We start from the raw sequence: 21,032 nt of genomic DNA on the forward strand, positions 1-21,032 counted from the left end.
TTTTTACACCTCAAGGCTCAAAGCTTACAGTTTGCACAGTGCAGGTCTCAGCTTTGAGGATAAACACTTGTGTTCTGTAAAAGAGAATAGTTATGGGCATGATGAATCTGAATTTAAAAAACGCCCAATGTGATTTGGGCATAAACAAAATAGATCAGGTTTATAAATCGCGATCCACATCAGAACATCAGCTGTTACTTGCATTCCCAAACATATGAAGCAGCTTACACGAAAGCTGCTAAGACTGGAATCAGCCTTTCAGCTAAATAAAAATATTTACTATAAAAAAATCAAATTAGCCTCTAGAGGGAGCTCATACCTTGCTTTTAATATAACAGTACCAGCAAATTATTTTTAAAGTGGAAAAAGCCCATAAGAAAAAAATATCAGGCAACTGCAAGTAAATTCTTGCTCAGTGCTACCTAGTTAGGCTGCCTATTAAAATAAAACCAAGGAACCAGAAACCAGGTATGAAACATTACATAATCTAGAAGTTTTTCATCTCCGTGATTATTGGTCCATGTAACTCCTTGCTACAGAATCTAATCCTTAAAGAGTATTTCCCCTGTTTTAAGGATATCTTCATCAATAACTGGCCTAGGTAAAGAGAGAATCCCTGGGTATGTGTTTCTTGAACAGATCTGTGTAAGCACAGAAGGGCTCTGTACTTGAGTGGTCCAGAAAAAAGTGGTTGATAATACACAATTAGAAACACAACATATAATTAGTAACAGTTTCAACAATATTCTGAGGATGAGTCACATTATCATAACTCAGCATGTTTCCTATTACATCCAGTTTTTTCCTGAAGAGCATTCCAGTTATTTACAAAACTTCTACTATATTTTAACAGTAACACACTTACAGGAAACAGATTTAGGATTCTGAAAACACCACCTGCACTTTAAAGATTAAATCTGCTATATTACTATCAAGAACTACACAGCTGGACAAGTTTTGATGGCCTCATGCATATGGCAGAAGAACATATCTTTATTTGTCTCTGCTAAGCCACTGATCTTTGTAGTGTGTAGTACATACGTGTACCAATGCCCCTAGGTCTAAGACCTCCTAGCAGCACCGTACTGCCAAGTCGAGTGTGCGCCCAGTGTCTCCTTGTGTTCTCACCTGAGGACAGAAAGGTGCAGTTACCTCACCTCTCCCTCAGTTCGCAACAAGAGAAAAATTAAATTTTGCACATGCAGACAGTGTGCAGAATGCTGATGTGCATACTCATTTCAAACAACATTTATTACAGATGTAACTGGCCAACTTTTCTCTTCCAAACAGCAGTGCACATGTTCTGCTGTAAGGGCTTCTAAGCAATTTTTGCTTTGTGCGGTCTGAACTTTTAGTCTACAGAGATAGCAAATGAAAACCTGATTCACCAAAGTCGATGTCAGATTAGGAAGCCTGAACTATGGAAAAGTTTTGAGAAGACGTTAAGAAAAGACTGAATGACAAATTCATTCAAAAAATAGAAACTAAAGAGAAAAAAATCCAAGACAGGAAGTGTTCAGCTAACTTAGCGTGTATTCTTTTAGAAGGAGATATTTTGGCTAGAGGATAGGAATTTCTTATATAAACTGTAAACCCAACTGTAAATCTCCATATCTGGTAGGATTAGTTCAGTGAATTTCCAGCAGCATCTCTAGCAACCTATAAGGAACTTTTCAGTCAAGAGTACTCCTTATGACTTCAACTTTTTCCTTGGGTAGGAGAATTTGCAAAAATGAGGCATCTAATGATTACAGTTTCTATTAAGACAAATACCATGATCATCTCTAATCTGGTTCTGAATGGTGGCTGTCAAAAAAAGAACGAGTTCCTTTAATTCTTTAGCATGAAATTGTTTTGAACATCCAATGACAGCAACTTCAAAGAATTCAAGATACAGCATATTAAGAGAAGGAAAAAGCTATAGTCTAGTCTTTACATGGGCTTGTGGTAGTACTGCTGGCCTTTTTAGAGATGCGTAACATAGAAACCAGCATCTGCTGCAAACCTTTCAATAACTCAAGAAGCACTTTGTTCACTGGGGAGCACCAGGGACAGATGTTTGCAGGATAGCCAATATCAGTTAACAATATGATTGTCCTGCCCCACTGCTACTTGCATTCCCAAAATCAAGTCTGTTATACTCATGAACATTCAAATCCTCAGACAAAGGAAATAACTGAAATCTGGTAACTGCTGGAAAGAAGGCAGAAATATGATTAAGTATTCTGTCCAGCATCTCCTCCCTTGATACATCTCAGAGGAGCATCTACTCCAATGGTGGCAGAAACAGAATTCCCTTTCTAGTTGAGCAGATGGTGGAAACCTGAATCTTTGTAAGATGGAAGCAGGTCTTGTGGGATATTCCTGCAATAGCCAAGATTGTTACAATATACAGAAGACCAGTGAGGTGGCTGTCACAGAGAATTAGCTCTGGACAGAGCTTCTAATTAGGGAACCTAACAGTATCTGTCTTTAGGAACATATTGGGGGTGGGGAGATTACAACGTTTATGATTTCTCACAGGTTCATCACATCTTATCTTCTAAAACAGCAGATGGCATAACAACCACTCTGAAAAGGAAAGCGGTTCTGGTAAATTGAAAGTAGGACTAGCAAAAAAGGAGCAGTTTCAGAGATCCCTGGAACGATACCAAAGCCAGGTACTTGTCGTCTACTAACTTATGTCACTACATCACTATGTCAGAGGCCTAGTTAGTGATGAAGCGGTACAGAAACTAAAATGGTAATAGGCCGTTAACTCGTACTTGTGCAGCAGGCAAATAATACCATGCAATGGAATAAGTGACCAGATCTCTGGCTGCTATCAACACATCAGGCATAGGCACAGCTATGAGTCTGCAATGCTTCTTTCTTGGAAGAAGCAGCATATAAAGACCCAAGCAGTACCAAGAATACCATGAACACCAAGAAGGAATCCATTCTTCATTACATTGTGCAAATTTGACACCACAGTTAACAGGACTCAAACAGCTTTGATGCGTCTGTGCCCAAGGTGAAAATACCTAACACATTAATAGGAATACTGTCATACTTGAAAGACACTTCTCTATAGCAAAAGAAAGAAAACTGCATTTGCCGTTAGAAGACTTCTGTCACTCACAGTATGATCTGGAGGAGGGAAATACCTCTGCTCTCCACAAAGCCCTTTTACAGGGAAGCCAGAAAGACAAGTTTCCATGCAATAAAACCACCAATGGCTGTGGAAGGATACAAAAAGCGTGCTAGTAAATACTCTCTTGGATGCATTCCCTTAGAGGTATACACAGCAGAGGACTGACAGATCAAACTTGTATCCTTCATGTGTCCCTTAGCTAAACATGACTGACAGGATCATTCTTAGCAGTAACTGATTGTAGATGCACTGTTAAAATCTGGAGCCATCTACAAGATTACAAGCAAAAATTCCACAAGAAATATAAGCTATAAAATGCAGTTAGTTTTTCTTAAGGAAACTACAAACCTTATTCTCAATATGATCAAGAAATATAATCTACCAAGGAGAGAAACAGTTATCTGCTGAGAAAAAAAAAGTTCCAATTCATACTGCAAGAGAGCTACTCCCTTGTGATCTGTGCTAGAAACAGAAAGAAAAGCAAGCAGGTTCCTCTGCCTAAATCAGTACCAGAAACAAAATCTGCTGAGTGCAGAGGGACATGTGTGAAGACAGTCACTCAAGGACCTATGGATCCAATCCACAGCCATTATAACAGTAAGAAATGAAAGTGAAAACCACAGTCTGTCACAGAAGCTGAGACAAACTGTCTGGATATTAAGTCACCGCAATCCAAAACAGTGTCTAAACCCAACAATCTAATACTATCTTGATCTTTTAGGTGTAGCAGAAAATCTCCATCCTACCTTTGTTTCTCTTTGAAGGGGTTGGTATAGGCATGCCAGAGCAATCAGCACTAGTTTATGACCTGGACTCTTCTTCCCTGAATTACCATACTGTGCTCTGTAAAGTGAGCAAAGGAACCAAGCGCTGAGGAATGTTTGCATGGTTGCACTCCACAGATATATATCATTTGAGAAAAACGTCAAATGGTCCCTTGGGGTCTTTCACAGGACTGTCACGAATCAAGACAAGGGAATCAGCTAGCTTTTCTTTCCCTGTGTGGTGGTGTTAGAACAGCTACAGGGGTCTGCACTTCCAAGACCTTTCTCTTCTGCAAGGGAGGTCTTCATCCTCTTCCTCCAAAAAGAGGTATTTCAGACAGTCATCTAGGGGTAGGAGGAGACTTTCTCATGACTTCTCTGAGCAGCATTCCTGCCCCGCGGACAGAAGGGCTCTTAGAGAGAATCTGGATACAAACTGACTCTACCCAGTGGGGTCAAATTCCAGCAGGAACTGGGAAAGAGCAACCTCTTACCAACCTCTCTGTGCTGTTGTCAGAGTTGGAAGGAGAGGCCTGAGCAGGAAGAATCCTTTGCCCTTAGATACTATGATTTAAACTACAGCCCCTTGCATTTGGAAAGAATGGAGTTGCGAGTCCCAGAGCTGCCTTTGCCAACCCCAGCAGATTCTATTGCCACCTAAGATGGCATGTCCTGTATTGTGTTCAGAAAGTCTGGTGAGAAGAATATTTGCTAGTAGCCTAAACTGGGCTGTTGAGTCTTGAAATTGCCTGCGGAAGTGATATTATAAAACTATGATGTTTTCCCTACTCTCTTCTAATGAGTTACATATGTTTTCATAATACAGCACTTTGCCATTTCACAGGAAGGACCTGTTCATAGTATTTCAAGTTTATTCCACATGGCTCCATGTTTCACTAATAGTAATCTACAAATAGATTTCTAATTAGAGTTGCCATCCAATGAATCATAGAAGTCACTCTCATCATACTGAAAAATAAGGAGCTCTGCCTTCCATGCACTTTTTTTCTGTAAGTGACTGTTCTTAGATGTGATTTAAGCAATAAAGTTCCCCATAATCATTGGTAACAGGAATACAAAGGTCAGAAACTTATGTATTGGAGATAAATATCAAAGATGTTCAATTTTGGAATTTCAACAATACAGTGATCATATGTTAACAGAATTATGAATAATTCTGAGTTGCAAGAGAACAAACCTAATTAATATGTTTCCTTATTAAACATCTCACAGGAAAAAGGCAAAAGCAAATGCTGAAATAAAGCAATGTCCTTCTATATTTAGACTTCTAATAGGGGACATGTTGGAAGCCTAAAGGAATCTAAAGGAAAAAGCAGCTTTAGGGCATCAGAATTTTTGCCTGAACCAACCATCACAGTTGTAGAAAACTAAAGATGCAAGCATTTAATGATTGGAGATATTAAAAAAAAAAAAAGTAAAATATTTAAAGCCTAAAATACAAGCTGTGAATTAAGAAAAAACCTTCAGTTAATGAACTACAGTATCAACTATTAATATATAGTACTCAAATAAAAATCTCTTTTCCTTGGAGCTTTGAGTTCAGCTCATTGTAAGCATCTTAATTTTATGTGGCATTTTGAGTTTAAACCCTCCCTGCACGCATTAGATGTACATGAAATATGTACAGATAAACCAGGGCAACTGAACAAGTTGGGATGGAACATTCAGTAATACTTATGTCTGCTATTATAATCATTCACTGGAAAATAAAAGTCAATCACAATGGATTCAGCATTTCAATAGCTCCATTGTCTGCAAGAGATGCATTACCAATTTAATATGCCATGTAGCAAAGTTGTCAGAAGGATGGCTTTGATTGTACAAGTGTCTCAGTGTGCCTCTGCTCAAGCTGAGTACTTTCATGTTGTTGTCCCCTCCCCCAAAACAAGTTTAACTCTCATTCATATTAGATGTCATAGACTCCCATTAAACCAGATTTATGTCTGTGTAAACCACAAGCTTGCATCGTCGAGTTAGCGTTCACGCTACCTTTAGCGGTATGTCATAATTCAAGCCAATTTAAAAGCTCTCGGGTTTTGAGTTTTTTCATGCTGTCATCCCCACCATTAAGGCACCATTTCACAGTTGGGCTAAGACTGTAACACACACGCACACACACCAAGAAAAGAAACTTTGAAAGTTATGCCCCTTACTTGTTATAACAGTAGCCACAGGGTACGCTTCCCTTTGCAGAAACACAGGGCTGCTAGAGGAGGCTTAGCCTTGGCCATGAAGATTTATGCTGGTGCTCACATGGAGCAGAATCCAGGGAGGCAGAAAAACACTAATACTCCTCCTCCAGCTAAGGCACTGCTGCAGGTCACTTAGTGGAAGAAAAAGTCTCAGTGCTGTGAAGCACAGCAGATGCTCTGCAGTGGGCAATCCTCCTGCATAGCCAATTAGGATGCAGATATTTTGAATAAAACACCCATTGTGAGCATAAAGCAGGACTTAACCAGCATCAACACCTCATGACGTATTCATGAGACACCTCAAGGAGGGATGGATTTCAGACTGTAGTAAGTCTCAGATCTATCAACTGCTTCCTCTTTCTAGGGGAGGGAATTTTAAGTCATTACATTCTTGTAGAAGGAATTACAGGATATATGGGAATGGAGAGGGATGAAAGATTATCAGTCACATGCTTTACAACTGACCTCTTCTATCTCTGCTCATTTTCTTGGGTCAGTTAATGGCATTGCCCAAAGAAGGTAAAGGGGTCAGGGAATGTGAGGCCTTCCTTTCTCTCACCCTTGGCCCACAAACTGTTAATCTCTCTCAATTATCAGTCACTTAAGATACCAGCCTCTTGAATGTTGAAGAGTCTTATTTTTCTCTCAAACATGGTATTTAAAGAGAAAGAATGTTTTTCAGAAAAAGAGCCCTTCTACCACTGTTCCCTAGCAACACCATACAACAACTTAGTTTGCCCTTTGGTAGTGTTGTTCTAGACTCCACCAGCTCATCCTGCATACAGGTCAACTGTGTAGTTGAGGTCACTTACTTCCAGTGAATGCTATCCAGCGGGCATATTTAGTAGCTTCTCTTCGCCAGTGGGAAGCCACCAGCAAACCACATGTGACAGTTAGTGAAATGATTCCCATAATGATGAAAAATAACGTAGTGACCCACTCAGGAGGCAGCCGTGGAGGAATACAGGTCCTGTCACGTCCATGGATGGTTTGACACTGTCGCACAAGGCCAACTGTGAGAGCACCTGAAAATACATAGCAGAGAGGCAAATAAACTTTTAAAACTCTCTCTGAGGGGTGCTCAATGGCAAATCAAAACTCAGGATTGTCCAAAAACAGGGGATTCTTTCTTTGATCAGCCTTAATAGACCTTTCAAACACAGAGGATAAAAGCAGCATGCTTTAAACATGTATCTTCATGCTACAGAATCACAGAATAGTTGGGGTTGGATGGGATCTCTGGAGATCGTCTGGCCCAACCCTCTGCTCAAGCAGGGCCAGCTAGAGCAGGTTGCCCAGGACCACATCCAGATGGCTTTTGAATATCTCCAAGGATGGAGACGCCGTAGCCTATCTGGACAACCTTTTCCAATGTTCAGCCACCCTTACAGTAAAGTGTTTTCTTATGTTCAAGTGGAATTTCCAGTGTTTCAGTTTGTGCCCACTGCCTCTTGTCCTGTTACCAGGCACCACTGAGAATAGTCTGGCCCCATCCTCTTTACACTTTCCTGTCAGATATCTATAAACATTGACAAGGTTCCCCCGAGCCTTCTGTTCTCCAGGCTAAACAGTCCTCTCAACCCCTGTATGAGAGATGCTTCAGTCCCTTCATCATCTTTGTGGCCCTCTCTGGCCTTGGTCCAATAAACCATGCCTTTCTTGGGCTGGGGAGCCCAGAATTGGACACAGCATTCCAGATGTGGAGGTCTTTCATGACACACTTGCACAAGCTGAAGTGAGATGGTTACAAGCTGTACCTGGTTCGTGAGTGGCATTCCAGGTCTAACCGGAGGGATAAAGCTCTCCTGTGAAGTCTGCCAGTATCGGCTAAAGCGGTAGTGAGTTGTAGATAGGATCATTTCCTCATGCGTGCAAGAAGAAACACTTTTATCATCTAACAAAAGCACAGATGGAGGAAACTGAACTGAAAGAACTGAAAGAGCCCTCCAATGGACTGCGGCACTCTAAAATGCTTTTAATTGTCTAACGCCTTTTTCCCCCTCATCTGTAAATACAGCTTTTTTCCACAAAGCCCTGCAGTGGAATTTGCATTTATATCACACTTAGATTTTAAATACATTTTTCAAAAATATACCTCCTGACAGTGTCTTTAAGCGTCTTTCTATGCAAGAGACTTAGGTCAGTTCTTTTGACAGTTAACAAGAGTTACTACACACACAAACTGGGATATCTACTTTACTAGTAGAAAAGGTCGCAGAGAAAGGGCAAGACTGTTACAGGAACCATAATGTTTTGTTTGTCACAGCGGCAGCCTACCAGAAAAGCAAACCAAAATAATTTTAAAATTGTAGTTGACTCTTCCAATGGCAAACCAGAAGGCAACTAATGGACTGAGTGTAAGACACACCACAACATGCAGAATTCTCCAAGTGGCACAATATTAGGTATTTCCTATTAAATCCAAATAGTTTTAACTTAAAATCCAATTAGTGTTTTCAAGACTCTTAAATTAGCTTTTAGTAGGCTTTAATAATGAAGTTATCTTTATTTGGAAAATTTTAACACCAAACATGCAAGATTAAAATCCATTTTTACAGTGTCTCTTAAATAGTAAGTTCTGTGTTTCTCAATTTTGTCCCCTCTTCTAAAACATTTTCCTAAATAAGCACAACTGCCCTTTATCTAAATTAGAAGTAAAAATCACAACTGGCTAATGTTAAAGTGAACATCATGTTCCCTAAATTATTGTAAATAAATATTGTTATAGTTGAACTGTTTAAAATAGAGAGGGAAAACTTATAAATGTTATTACAGTCAGACTTGGAAACTGAGGTTGGTTCAGCATGTCTTTTGGAAGGAGAAACAATTGTCATACTTTTTATCTTCTTTTTTGAAAAAGGCATGAAACAAAGAAGTAAGCCAATAGTCAAAAGGCTCCTAGCAAGTCTTAGCATGCATGTCCTAGGACCCTGGAGCCAGTTTCTGCAAGTGTACAGGTCCTGTCTGCTTATACCTTGGCAATGAATACCAGCAGCATCAGTTTGTGAGCCTAGGATCAGTATGTTAGGAGGCAGGATACTGTGTTATGCTAGATTTAGCGCTTCTGACACACTCCTAGAGGAGGTGAAGAAGCAAGAGCAATAATGTTAAGGGATCAGTTCTTTTGAAGGCTTTCTGTAACCTTTGTTTAGGCTAAAAATTTTTAGCTCTATTCAAATATGTCCCTTTAATTACATATTCATCAACAGAAAGATTCAGAGATGAATTTTCAGCTACAAATTCAAACGAAATCCTTTAAGAAAAAAGGTGTCAGTTACAAAACTGACAATTATAAAACTACAAAACTGGCAGTTTCTATTCAAGATATATACACATCAATCAGATCACTGCTGTACACTAGGATTACAGAGAACTCAGCCCGAATTACACAGGTAGTTGTGCAGAGCTCACATACCTGTACAGTACACAGTTTTACATGAATTGCTTCTCAGGTTCTTTCCCGTAGTCTGTAATGTTTTAGTTTTACATGAGCTGCAGGGTAGAGGGGATTGTGCATATGTTCTTACAAGTCAGTCTCCCTGAAACACGCACACTGCAGAACCTCATACAAAACACTAAGTAGTTTCTTGTAGTTTTGGGATGAAGAGGCCATCCACTGTACTGTCATATATCTGAGAACAGGAAGTTAATCCTGATCACTCTGCAAGACAAGGATTTAGCCACAATACTTGTAGCAAAAGTCAGCATCGTCTAAACTGCAGTTCTAAACTAAAATATGACTTCATAAATATTACATCGTGCACTCGTTAAATCTGTTCTCTGGATTCAGGGACCTCTTCTGAATTCAGTGCCAATAATTTGCTTAGTACACTTTAACTTTGGCAAAATCAACACTGCTAAGAACCACTGTGCTGGATTCTATTCCATTTTGTGTATTAACAAAACTGTTTCTTTCCTTCCAATCAGGCACATAGCTGCTCATCCACCATAAGCAACGTGGTCACCAAGAGCCTTACTTTGGACTGCAGAACAGTTGCTGCAGGTGAGGATGCATCAGAAGGAGACAACTAACTCATCTTTCAGAATTCAGATGCAGTCTGCTGAACTGGATATATATATAAAAGACATTTTTCTAGTAAAATGAGCACATTTGACATGTCAGATTCAGATACAGAGGGGACCAAAGCTAAGCCCTGTAGTGCTGTATTTAGAGGAGAACTCCATTTTGATCTACCGTTTTTCAGAGCAAACTTTTTGCCGTTAAGCTACTCTTCCAAAGGCTGATTTTCTCCAAAAAACACAACTGCAAATGAAAACAGTACAAGTTAAACCTCTGAATTGTGAGAACCAGGGTAGCATTTCTTTTGAAGACACAAAGCTAATTGTAAGGAACCACTCAGAGCAGGGTTTCCCAAACTGTTAAGTACATCACTTCTGGTGCCCGAGTATGATGTTCCATCTTTTTCTTTTAACATATTTTTAGGGCATCAGCAAATAAAATTCATGATCTGCTGTTTTCGAGGAACAATACTGAACTTTACTTCATAATTAAGCTTTTGCTAACACATACGTAGTACCTTCTCTTAAGTGTTCTTCCTGACAGCAAATTTGAAGTAGATATACCATTCAGGGTTTTGAACCCTGAGTCTGCAGACTCTTGGGAGTCACCAGGAGGGCAGACAAAGGTTTGTAGACTATTTCTAAAGGTTCCTCAAAGAAGAAACAAGCTCATTATGTACTCATAAGTTTAATTTAAGTTCAAGCTTAATTCACTATACAGGGATACCTTGCCTGTGTACCACTGCTGCCTGTGTACATAAGCTGACCCATAAGGAAATTAAACTTCACAGCTTGCTCCCATAGTGACAAATCTTCTATTGAATGCAGACTTCAACAGAAGACTGGACCGATAGTGAATCAACCCCGGAGGCCACAGAACCTCATGTGAGCCAGCTAGAATCATTCAGCCCGCCAGACACATACCTATACACATATACCCTCCGGTTCCATAGGTAAGGCTGTTCTTTGGCATGGAAAAGAGTACTTATTTGCCAGGGAATTCAAAAGAGTGGGTTTACGTGGTCCATCTCCAAACCAAAGAAGCAAACACTTACTGGGCAGTTGCCAACACGCTAAGTTGGTATAGAAAGCCTTGCTTAGCCTTATCTAGTCTATCAGTGAATGGAGGGACAGATGCAGTGAATGGAATAGTTTCCCTCCACCTGCAGCTGGAGAATGGCCCGATTGCCCATCTCAAGGCAGTCATCGAGTCCCCTTCTATCCCTAGGTAAAAAAGGTTTTCGGTCATCCCCTCAGAATAATCCCAGCATAATCGCTGAAACCTAAGCACGTAACACAGGTATAGAACAAAGAACACTAAATGCTAGTAGATTAGGCAGCTTAGAAATGGATACACTTTATAGCCCTAAAACACAGTACAGTGGAGTAACCATGCCTGCCCATCCACCTCCCGATGCCGGTAATGCACAGTCGTCAGGAGCTGTAAGGACAACCTGGAGACACCGGGCGCTGCTCTGTTTCTCTCCTACGGCTCTCCTTCCTTAGCTTCTGCGCCTGGCATCAACGCAGGTCAGTGCAGCCAGTGCTAGAGGTGACAAGAATATATAATTGCTAAAAATGAGATTCAGCCTTGATCAAAACAGAGGACACTGCATTGAGCAAATGTCAGTGAAAAGGCCCTTAGTCTCCAATAGATGTGCTCCCTGAAGTACCGGTGCATTTCAAACATGTTAAACAACCTTTCAGTGGTGACAGTGTGACTACTTCCCAGACTCCAATCTATACCAGTGGAAGATTTAATGATCCAGCTCCTATGCTATCTCACCCCACTCCTCCAGACCACCAGTAACACTCACTCTCTGACACTGAATATTTCTACTAATACTTCCTCCGGAATCACTTCTAAAAAGACTCTTTACATCTGCACTAAAACTGGGGACCATCACCTTTAATGATTAAGTTTCACAAAATCATTAACGGAAAGAGAGGAAAAGCAAGCAAGGAAAGGCAAGCCGTGGCGCTCCACGCTCGCGCGGATGCGTCGCCTCCCTGGGCCGACCCGCAGGTCCCGGTCCGGCCGGCGGGCTGTGCCACCCGTCTCCCGTTTCCTAGGAAACCGCAGAGCCACCGAGGAGGAAGCGCCCACTGCGCCGGAGAGAAACAAAGATTGCCGCAGCCCTTGCGCTCCCCCGCCTCTCCCATCCCTTCTGAATTATTAAGAGTGGCACAGTGGTACACGGCTGGAAGGCAGTGGCATAGAAACAGCTATTCAGATGTTTGCTGTTTGTCTGTTATTTGATTGCCAAAATGCCCAAAGTCAACAGCGTGCCGGACAGACACAGAAGTACCACTGCCCTGAAGAGCTCACAGTATAAAAAGATAAAAAATAATATGGTAAAAGCACGATGCAGTGAACAAGGTGGGGCTCAGGAATCAGACGGACACAGAGCTCAGCAGCTATGCGCAGGGCTGTCGCACGAACGCACAAACCAAGTCCCCAGACCTGCTCTTCCTCATAGCAGCTTGGGGTACCTGTCCCTCCTCTGTCCTCCCCTGCTCTCCACTTTAAAATATCTTTACTCTTTCTTCTCATTTTAGAGAAAATGGTTTTAAATGCATCTGTAACCCTTCACATTCCTTGACCATGGCTTCCTCACTTTTACCTCCTGTATATCAACCACATCCTTGGCCAAATGATTATTACTACTATCAGATAAATATTATGGGCTACTACGCCTCGCGAGGAGGTTAAAACATCCAACCACTCCCTGCAGCCCTCCCTGCGTGGCAGTCCGTGTGAGACGGCGTGCTTCTGCTGGAAGTCCCAGCTCTGATCACCAGACAGTTTCTGTGCCGTGGACTCGTTAAGCTATCTTCGCTAAGCAAAGAGCAGAGTTTAAGGGGACTTTTTTCCTAGTAAGGTGTTGGTGAGGTAAATCTTAGAGTGCTGCCAATGTGGCAAGGACACCAACAAATTTTATATGTTTTAGTAATGAATACAGTACATGGAGCTACGTTATTTGGGCACACTAAAACTTTCATAGCTGCTGGTTAGGTAACAGTCACATGCCAGAGAACTACATATGTAATGTAAGGTCAGCTTCCTTAAACCATTCCCTGTAACTCTTCCTGGGCCACAGGCAAGGACAGGAGAGAAGGAAGTTGTTCTTGGAAACTTTCCAAGTTCTATCCAATTAATAAATTTGAATGGAAAAAGGTCTAGGTCCATCTAAGAGAAGGAACTGACTGCAGCTCTATAACGCATAGCTGTAGCTTGGTACTTGATCAGAGGGGAAATATTGAAGGTCTAAGGAGAATGCAGTGATTTGGTCATGGTAGACTAATTGCCTAAATTAATGCAAAGGATAACCATCAAGTTGACTTCGGCCACCTTGCCTTTAACATGCCTGCTGCTCCTTGCCTGCAACCAAGCCTCACTGACAGAGGACCGTTTTCGAAGTGAGCAAAGCACAGGCGAGGAGTTCCTGAGAGGAACAAACAACAGAGTAAGGTAAGAATAGTTCCAACATAACTGCCCATAACACCAAATAAGGAGGATGTATTTCCAAGAAAATTTTCAGCGTCATCCAAGGAATTTGGCAGTTTCTTAACTGGGATGTTTCCCAGCCTTACATATGGAATTTATTTTCCTGCAATGGGCAACTTAAATTGATGTTACTATGCAGGGATGAAGAGAGAATGACTTTTTTAGCTTTATTTATATATTTTTTGTTTTGGGGAAAATTTCCATGAATTCTATATTCAGGGTATGAGCTCCCCAGAAACAGAGCAGTCTCTCTTCTGTCCCAAAATCCAGAGAACTGACACTGCAGATCCACCCCTGCCAATAGCCTGGGAGGCTACTCCAGGCTGCAGAGAGCTAGCTCTACTTATTTCAGGGTAAAATCCAGGCATAATTCTGGCCCTGTAACCTCTGTTTTGAGATCAGTCATGCTTCTAAGCAAGCCATGCAGAAGGTTAGCAAAGAAGCTGTGCTTTTGCAGGATATGTACCCACTCTGCAGGAGAAAAAGATACAGTTGGTTTGTGAAGTACTTCAGAAGTCAGAAGGAAAGAAAGACCACCACCACTGGGGCAGATCTCGATTCTAAAAGGTATGGTAGATGCAGAACTATAGGGTCTCTGTATGTAAGGTGCCACCCAACGACGCCCACAGCATAGCTCAGAATTTTTGCGCATCTCAAAATGATCAGAATTAGAGGGTTTTCTTTTTTTAAAAAAAAAGGAAATGCAGTTAATCATCTAATTTTTAGACTATTGACCCATTAAGGCAACTTTAAAATGTTTACAGCCTAAAATAATGTCATCTCGCTGCATTTTGTAAAATAGCACATACATGCAACTATCTGCAGTTAAGTAACTGTAAGCAAGTCAAGCAACACCCTTCTTCCCTCCACTGTTTTGCTTAGGTCAATGCTATAGGACAGATAATATCTGGATCACTTAAATAGCTATAATGGACATATAAAAGGACCAAAATACAAGACAGGATCAGTAGCCAGTTTCCAATCAAGTATGAGAATACCGTATCTGTTCTTTTATAAAAGAATACTGTTCTTACATAAAGAATTAATTCATTTGTGGAGAAAGGGGGGGATAGTTTGAAAAGATGCCATTTAGCACTTATACCTCTAAAATAACTTCGAGGTTATCATGCAAGTAGCGTATTCAGGATGTGGCATGATAGATTGATTCTTTTACTGCGGATGTTTTAGTATGTTGTTCAGACAGACTAAGAGTCAACCAAGTTCAGACTTGCTGAAGTAAGATTTATGAATCTTTAAGGATGATCTGGATAAAGGCTTTAAAAAAAGTAACAGAGGATTAACTGCGAAGACAGAGAATATATAGGAGTCCAAAACAAAGGGATTCTGAATGATTATCTTTCCTGTCCTTCGTATTCCAGATCTTAATTTTTTTTGAACTCATTCTGATTTGTTTTTTGAATTATCTAATGATTACTGTAACCCTGGACCAAAAGCCTGGGAATTTCTCATGTTGAAGCAGACCAGCATCATTTTATTAAGTGACCAGATGCAAGATCAGTTCATAAGCCCATTAGATATTTGTCATTCAGAAAAGAAAAAAGCACCTAAAAAGTACATATAGCATGTTAAAAGATCAGATTTAATAAAGACTTAGATTTATTTGCAAACTCCTTGCTGTATCCAGAATGCATCTATTCAAGAATAACTCAAATCAAATCAAAATTATAAGACAGCATGTTTTTATATGCTGCTATTTCTCTGCTGCTCTGTTTATTCCCTTCTCTGAAATCAGAAGGCTCTCTCCCATTCAAGCCACCTTTGAAAGGCACCGTTCTTCCTGCACTAAAGATGGAAAGCATGTTCCTTTGTCTGAGGGACTAAATGAGTTTCTTAAAAATACTTATATTGGCAATAACAGATGAGGAAACTCCCCTAACTTCAAACACAGCTTATGGTAGCAACGACAAGCCTATTAATTTAATTCTATTTAACAATCTAATGCCCAGACAGCTTGATTTATTAGTGTACCATTTTTGGCACTCTTAGAGGCAACTCCAAAGCTCACTGACTTTTAGAAAGAAGAATCTTCATTTTTAAAGGCCAGCCTCAATGTTAAAGGGCTGTGGTATGTTAGCAGAAAAGCCTGCCTTGCTGCTGAGGACCATCTGGTGCCGGAGTTGTCTCAAAAGTTTTCAATTCAGTACTTGCATCATTCCTAATTCAAACCAAATCCCACCCTCCATAAAAACCACAGTCTTCTCCCTCCCTTCCCCCACCAAACATGAGAGAAAGGGGTAAAAAAGAAAGAAAAAAAAAAAAAAACAAGAGCTACAAACCGGGAAAGAGCCTTATGACTTCCATGTATTAGAAAAGTTTATTACTACAGACCACAATCATTATGATGAGAGTTGTGACCTATTTAAATTGCAGACATTTGGGCCAATAAGAAACAAGTTTATTTCTGGATTCCAACATGCAAGATTTTCAGTATCATGGTTTAAAAAAAAGAAAGAAACAGAGATGGACCACCACACGTTGAAAGAGTTATCCTCCGGCAGCAACGCGGGAACAGCTCTCCTGAGGACCAAACAAAGGCCCTGTGTGTGCTCGCGTCTCAGAGCCAAGAAATCTGCCCACGCTGAAGGTGTTCTTCCCTACTTCAGAAAACAGCATTAATTAAATGTTGGTAAACAGGATCTCTAATAAGTTGCATCCTTCTGGTGGTTTATTTTCTGACACCGTAAACATTTTCACAATAGAATAGCATTGTCAGTGAGCACGAGAATCCTTGCAGTAACTGAAGTGGCAATGGCCTGGAAAAAAAGATTTTTTTTTTATTTAAACAAACTTAAAGTTTTATTTAGCTTAAATGCAAACAAAAAGCCTCCAGTTATTCATCATTTTCCCCCAACCAAAAAATGAGCTATTCAAAGTTGACAGAATTCTGTGCCTTAAAAAAATCGAAAGCAGTATCAATATTTAAAAGTGATTTTTCTAGTCAGCTACAACAGTTTTTTGCCATATGTTCAGTAGAAAGCCAGAAGCTATGACACCTACAGCTGTTCTGCCATTTAACATCTGATGAGCTTGTGTTCTTTTTAACAGAGTTATATTTGGCTTCAGACAGAGCTGTAAAATGATAGCTCTCCATCGACCGCCCCGCACGGTCCTATCGCAGCCTCCTCCGAAGCCTCGCGACCGCGGCGCGGCTGCGCGGGCTCCTCGCGGCCGGCCCGTGACAGGAGGCGGGCAGGCCGCCGCGGTCATGGCGGCACCGCCATCTCCTGCTCACGGCAGCAACGCCGAAGCTCCAGATCTTCACATTTTTGTGGCTCTCCTTCCACGTAGGAAGTCCTGTCTCACATTGGCCCGTCCATGAGTTGGCAACAACTGGGTCTCAGGGCCATCTCCTCGTAACTCCTCTTGCATCTCTAAAAGCATTATTTCATCTGGTCATTTGATTTTTGAATTTAATAGATGTCCCAGCTGCACAGGAGAGATGCACCAAAAAACAAAATTCACACGAAGCAAAGTATCCGATTGTTCTCCCTTTCTTTATTTATGAAGAGGGAATATCTGTCAGCCTTCCTGTTTATGATCTGAAACAGTTTCTCCAGACTGGTGACAAGGGCATTCAAGGGGAGATAAAAAATCCAGGTTGTGATTCTGCACTCAAAAATTGCTTGCGCTTTTTATCAAACGACTGCAGAATTCAAGAGGAATAAGGATCATCTTCCCGTCAGCCATAACTGTTGTGCTTTGTGCTGATCTCGGTTTGTGTCAGACGTGCTCCAAGGACACCCACTGATCTGGCTCCTCCACAGTCTCATGAATCACCCAGTGGCGTTAGGTGGAAAGAGAAGCATTGAAACGCCTTTTGGCTTTTATATGGTTAGAAACGTATTTGCAGATTTTAGGTGGCTGCCTCCGCAAACACTCTGCCTAAACACACCTTATGTGCTTGAATGCTTCCTTATGGCTGAGCCTAGATTTCTCCCGGTTCACTACAGAGAACAAATTTTAGGCTCAGGTTGCCATGGAGTACAATGGACCTTGATAAATAACAAAATACTCAAAAAGCAAATAAAGTGTAGTAACAATTTAGAGGCAATGTTTCAAATCATGCAGCTCCTGGCAGGTTTGTATTTACAGCAGTCTGAGGAGATGGGCAAAGCAAAGCTGTCGGTAGAATTAATAGACCAACTAGTATAATTGGAAAAAGTAAGTACATTTTTGGTCATGCAAGCCTGCCCTTGGGCACACAAATTTCCTCCACTCTGCAAATCAGGGAAATAAAAGATAGCTATCGCTGTCTACTAGACTTGCTTTACTCTGCAAGACATCTTTGCCAATTAAAGAATGGCCCCCAAATGTCCCAAGACAGTTTTTCATAGCACCTAGAGTAATATTTCAAGCAGAATAAAACCTGACTTTAGTTTTGATTCCTCAAGACACTTTTTAACAGTTGCCAAAATTGTGTATGACATGCTTGTAACAACAGGCAATAGAGGTTAAACTGCACTTTAAATAGGGATTAGGTACAGGTCCAAGGAATTTATTCTCTACGAGTAATACTTCATGTTTTGCAAGACAGACTGACATACGGCTCAACTACATACAGCCTGCCCTCCAAAAGTGACCACGTAGTTTCCTAGTTGATTAACATTTTAAGCCCCCCCCCCCATAAACAGTGCAAATATTTCATGAAAATTAATGTTTCTCCCTCTAAAGTGACAATTCTCAAAAGTAGGCCTTTACTCATTGTTCCCATCACAACACAAGCATTAAAATCAAAGAAGAGGAAGTCAGGAAGCACATTCAGAAGTTACCCTAAAGTTATATTCTGTTATCCCTTTTGCCAAGGCAAATCCTTGTTTTAGAAGCCTGCTGAATTTAAACCTGGATTATTTGGGCAATTAACAGCTGCCATCTATGTGGTAAAAACACTTTCTCCCTCTGCCATCCTCATCACAAAACAGCATCTACAAAAATAGACTGCAAAAGAGTCTGGAGATTTTTTCAGATAGGATAAGAGAAGACAGACCACTCATGAACAGTTAAGTTTGCACTTTACTGAGATAAAAATATGACTTTATCTTAACAGCAGAGCTTAGTTCTTTCTGTACAAGTGGGACTGTTCTTAAAAAGCAATCAGATGTTATACAGTTCTCCAAAGAGCATATCTGTTAACATATGTTTATACAGTTGTTATACTGACATTCTGAGACAGAATTCTCTCTAATTTTAGATTCAATATAAACAGGCAAGAAATGCTCCATCTTTATTGCTAACTTCATCTTACTGGATGTACACTTACAGAAAGCATTTACGTCAGATTACATCGGACATAAGTCAGAGTTCGGTTTGTAAAACAGCAACTACTACTTCCAGCCTTTACTCCCTTTATTCTACTCTTCCCATATATTAAAATTCAGGGTGCTTTTTTGTAATTATGGAATGACCCAAAATATTCCACTGAAAGAATGCGAGACCACATTAGAAGCTCCTGGCTAGGCAATCTTTTCAAGTTTCCTGCACAATCTTGTTGCATAGTTTTAAAATTGAGTTAAGTGAGGGTTTAAAAAACAAAGTGAAACATGCTTCTTCCCACACAAGTTTTTACAATGGAAAACTGCATCATTAACGCATGAATTTAGGGGCATGATTGGTTTCAGAACGGAATTCAACCTAAGGAAAAAAGCGAGTTCTTTCTTCACTCCGGTGGCTGCTCTTCCCCCACCGCACGCGACGCCTACAACGCTGCTTGCAGCAACGGGCCCAGAAGCTGCAGTGCGTTTTCTCCTCTACAAGAGCAGGGATCAGAATCCGCCTCTACTGTGGCAGCGCAGGGGCTGACACTTCTACTACTACACCGACCATGGGAATAAAGCTGCTGCGTATGCTTAAAAATCCCCCAGACAAAGGCGGAATTGCAGCATTAAGAGATACCTCCATTTTTCACAAGAAAAGACTACACATTAAAGCAAAAGCTTTGGCAAGGCAAGCTGTAGAAATACCTGGAAGTCAAACAAATCACCATCTATACAAAAGTCAACTTTCAGGAAACTTGAGGACCATGACAACCTCTCTTATCAGTTTTTTTTTTTTAAACCACTTCATATGTGGTATAAAGACATGATAATTAAAGGCTGTGTATGTTATCTTAAGCTCATACTCAGGAGGCTATAGATAAGACTGTTCCTTGTTATTTGCACATCTGCCTTGCCCATCATGGAAATCAGGGTGAATCTCTTTTTCGATGTATACAAAGATGTTATTGCAAGCAGCTTTATGGAGACATTGCAATAACATCAATGTCTTCATCCATCAATTTCAAATGTGGAAAGAGAACATAGATTCAAAGCAGCTGTCGTGAAGCATTCGCAGCAAAGCAGTGCGAAAGCACACCGAACAATCAATTTGTCCCACTCTTTGTTATTTTGATCCCATACTTATTCCTTAAAATACAACTAAATTACATGGTGGGGAGAGGGGGGTACAGGTAGGAGAGGAAGCAAGCAAGCTTCAAATCCAGACCTATGGATAATGCCACAGGAAAACAGGGTCCCCAGGTATAGAGTCTTTGCCATCAACACCAATTAAATTAAGAAACAAAGTGCACAATTCTATAAAACTAAAATGTCGCTCAGCTTTTCAGTGTAAAGTTGCTATGGAGAGTTACTTTAGCAGAAGTGCTCCCTTTCAAAAACAGAACCATTCTTTTTCATGAATTTTGTTTCATAGTATTTTTAAGATATCTGGTACTAATTTATTCCTGAGTCTGAGTATTTCTTGGGACTATCTGTACTTTAATTTTTAACAGCCTAACTAAAAGTAATGTGTAACTCTATGCCACAAGGCTCTGCACAGTTATGAAGATCCTACTGAAGATTATCTATAGAGGCACCTACAAAAAAAAAGTTATCCATTGTGGAAAACCAAAGTTATCCTTCAGTGTTCCACTCTGGGAGATCACTTCTGTTCCTTTAAAACAGATTTGGTGCTTGGGAAGGATTTTCAAAATCCCTGAGGAACCCATCCTGCTGCAAGTGAGCAAGACTCATACTTCTGATCCCATGAGATAAGTTAGAAAAACTGTCTCTTGTTGGAAGCCAGCACGTGGAAGTCCACTGTTTATTTTCACAAGGGTGACAGAACTTTCTTTTCAGGATATACCACCACAGCAGGTTACTTCAGGGTGGTCTAGGAGGATAACTCTGGTTCTGCTCTGTAGATACAGCCAATAAGCATCAGCTGGAGAAATGCTGTTTAAGATTCAGGCACTTTTCAGTAAGAACAGGACAGATGTTGTCTGCTCACTTCCTACAAATCACTACTCCCTGACAGCCACTCCAATACTTTAAAGCCAAGTGCAAACCTGTGACCTGCAGATGAATATGACAGGTGAGAATGAAAGATCCCCGGTCTCCTGA

General features: G+C 40.7%; 1 protein-coding gene across 1 annotated transcript in view; it reads right to left on the bottom strand.

Moving 5' to 3' along the window:
- Nucleotides 1-21,032, bottom strand: part of MOSMO (modulator of smoothened) — a 35,855-nt gene that overhangs the window by 5,897 nt on the left and 8,926 nt on the right. The window contains exon 2 of the mRNA XM_026116197.2: nt 6,923-7,135. Coding sequence (XP_025971982.1) covers nt 6,923-7,135 — 213 coding nt within the window. The remainder of the gene's footprint in view (nt 1-6,922; nt 7,136-21,032) is intronic.

Source organism: Dromaius novaehollandiae, chromosome 14 (genome assembly GCF_036370855.1).
Source record: "Dromaius novaehollandiae isolate bDroNov1 chromosome 14, bDroNov1.hap1, whole genome shotgun sequence".
Taxonomy (NCBI): domain Eukaryota; kingdom Metazoa; phylum Chordata; class Aves; order Casuariiformes; family Dromaiidae; genus Dromaius; species Dromaius novaehollandiae.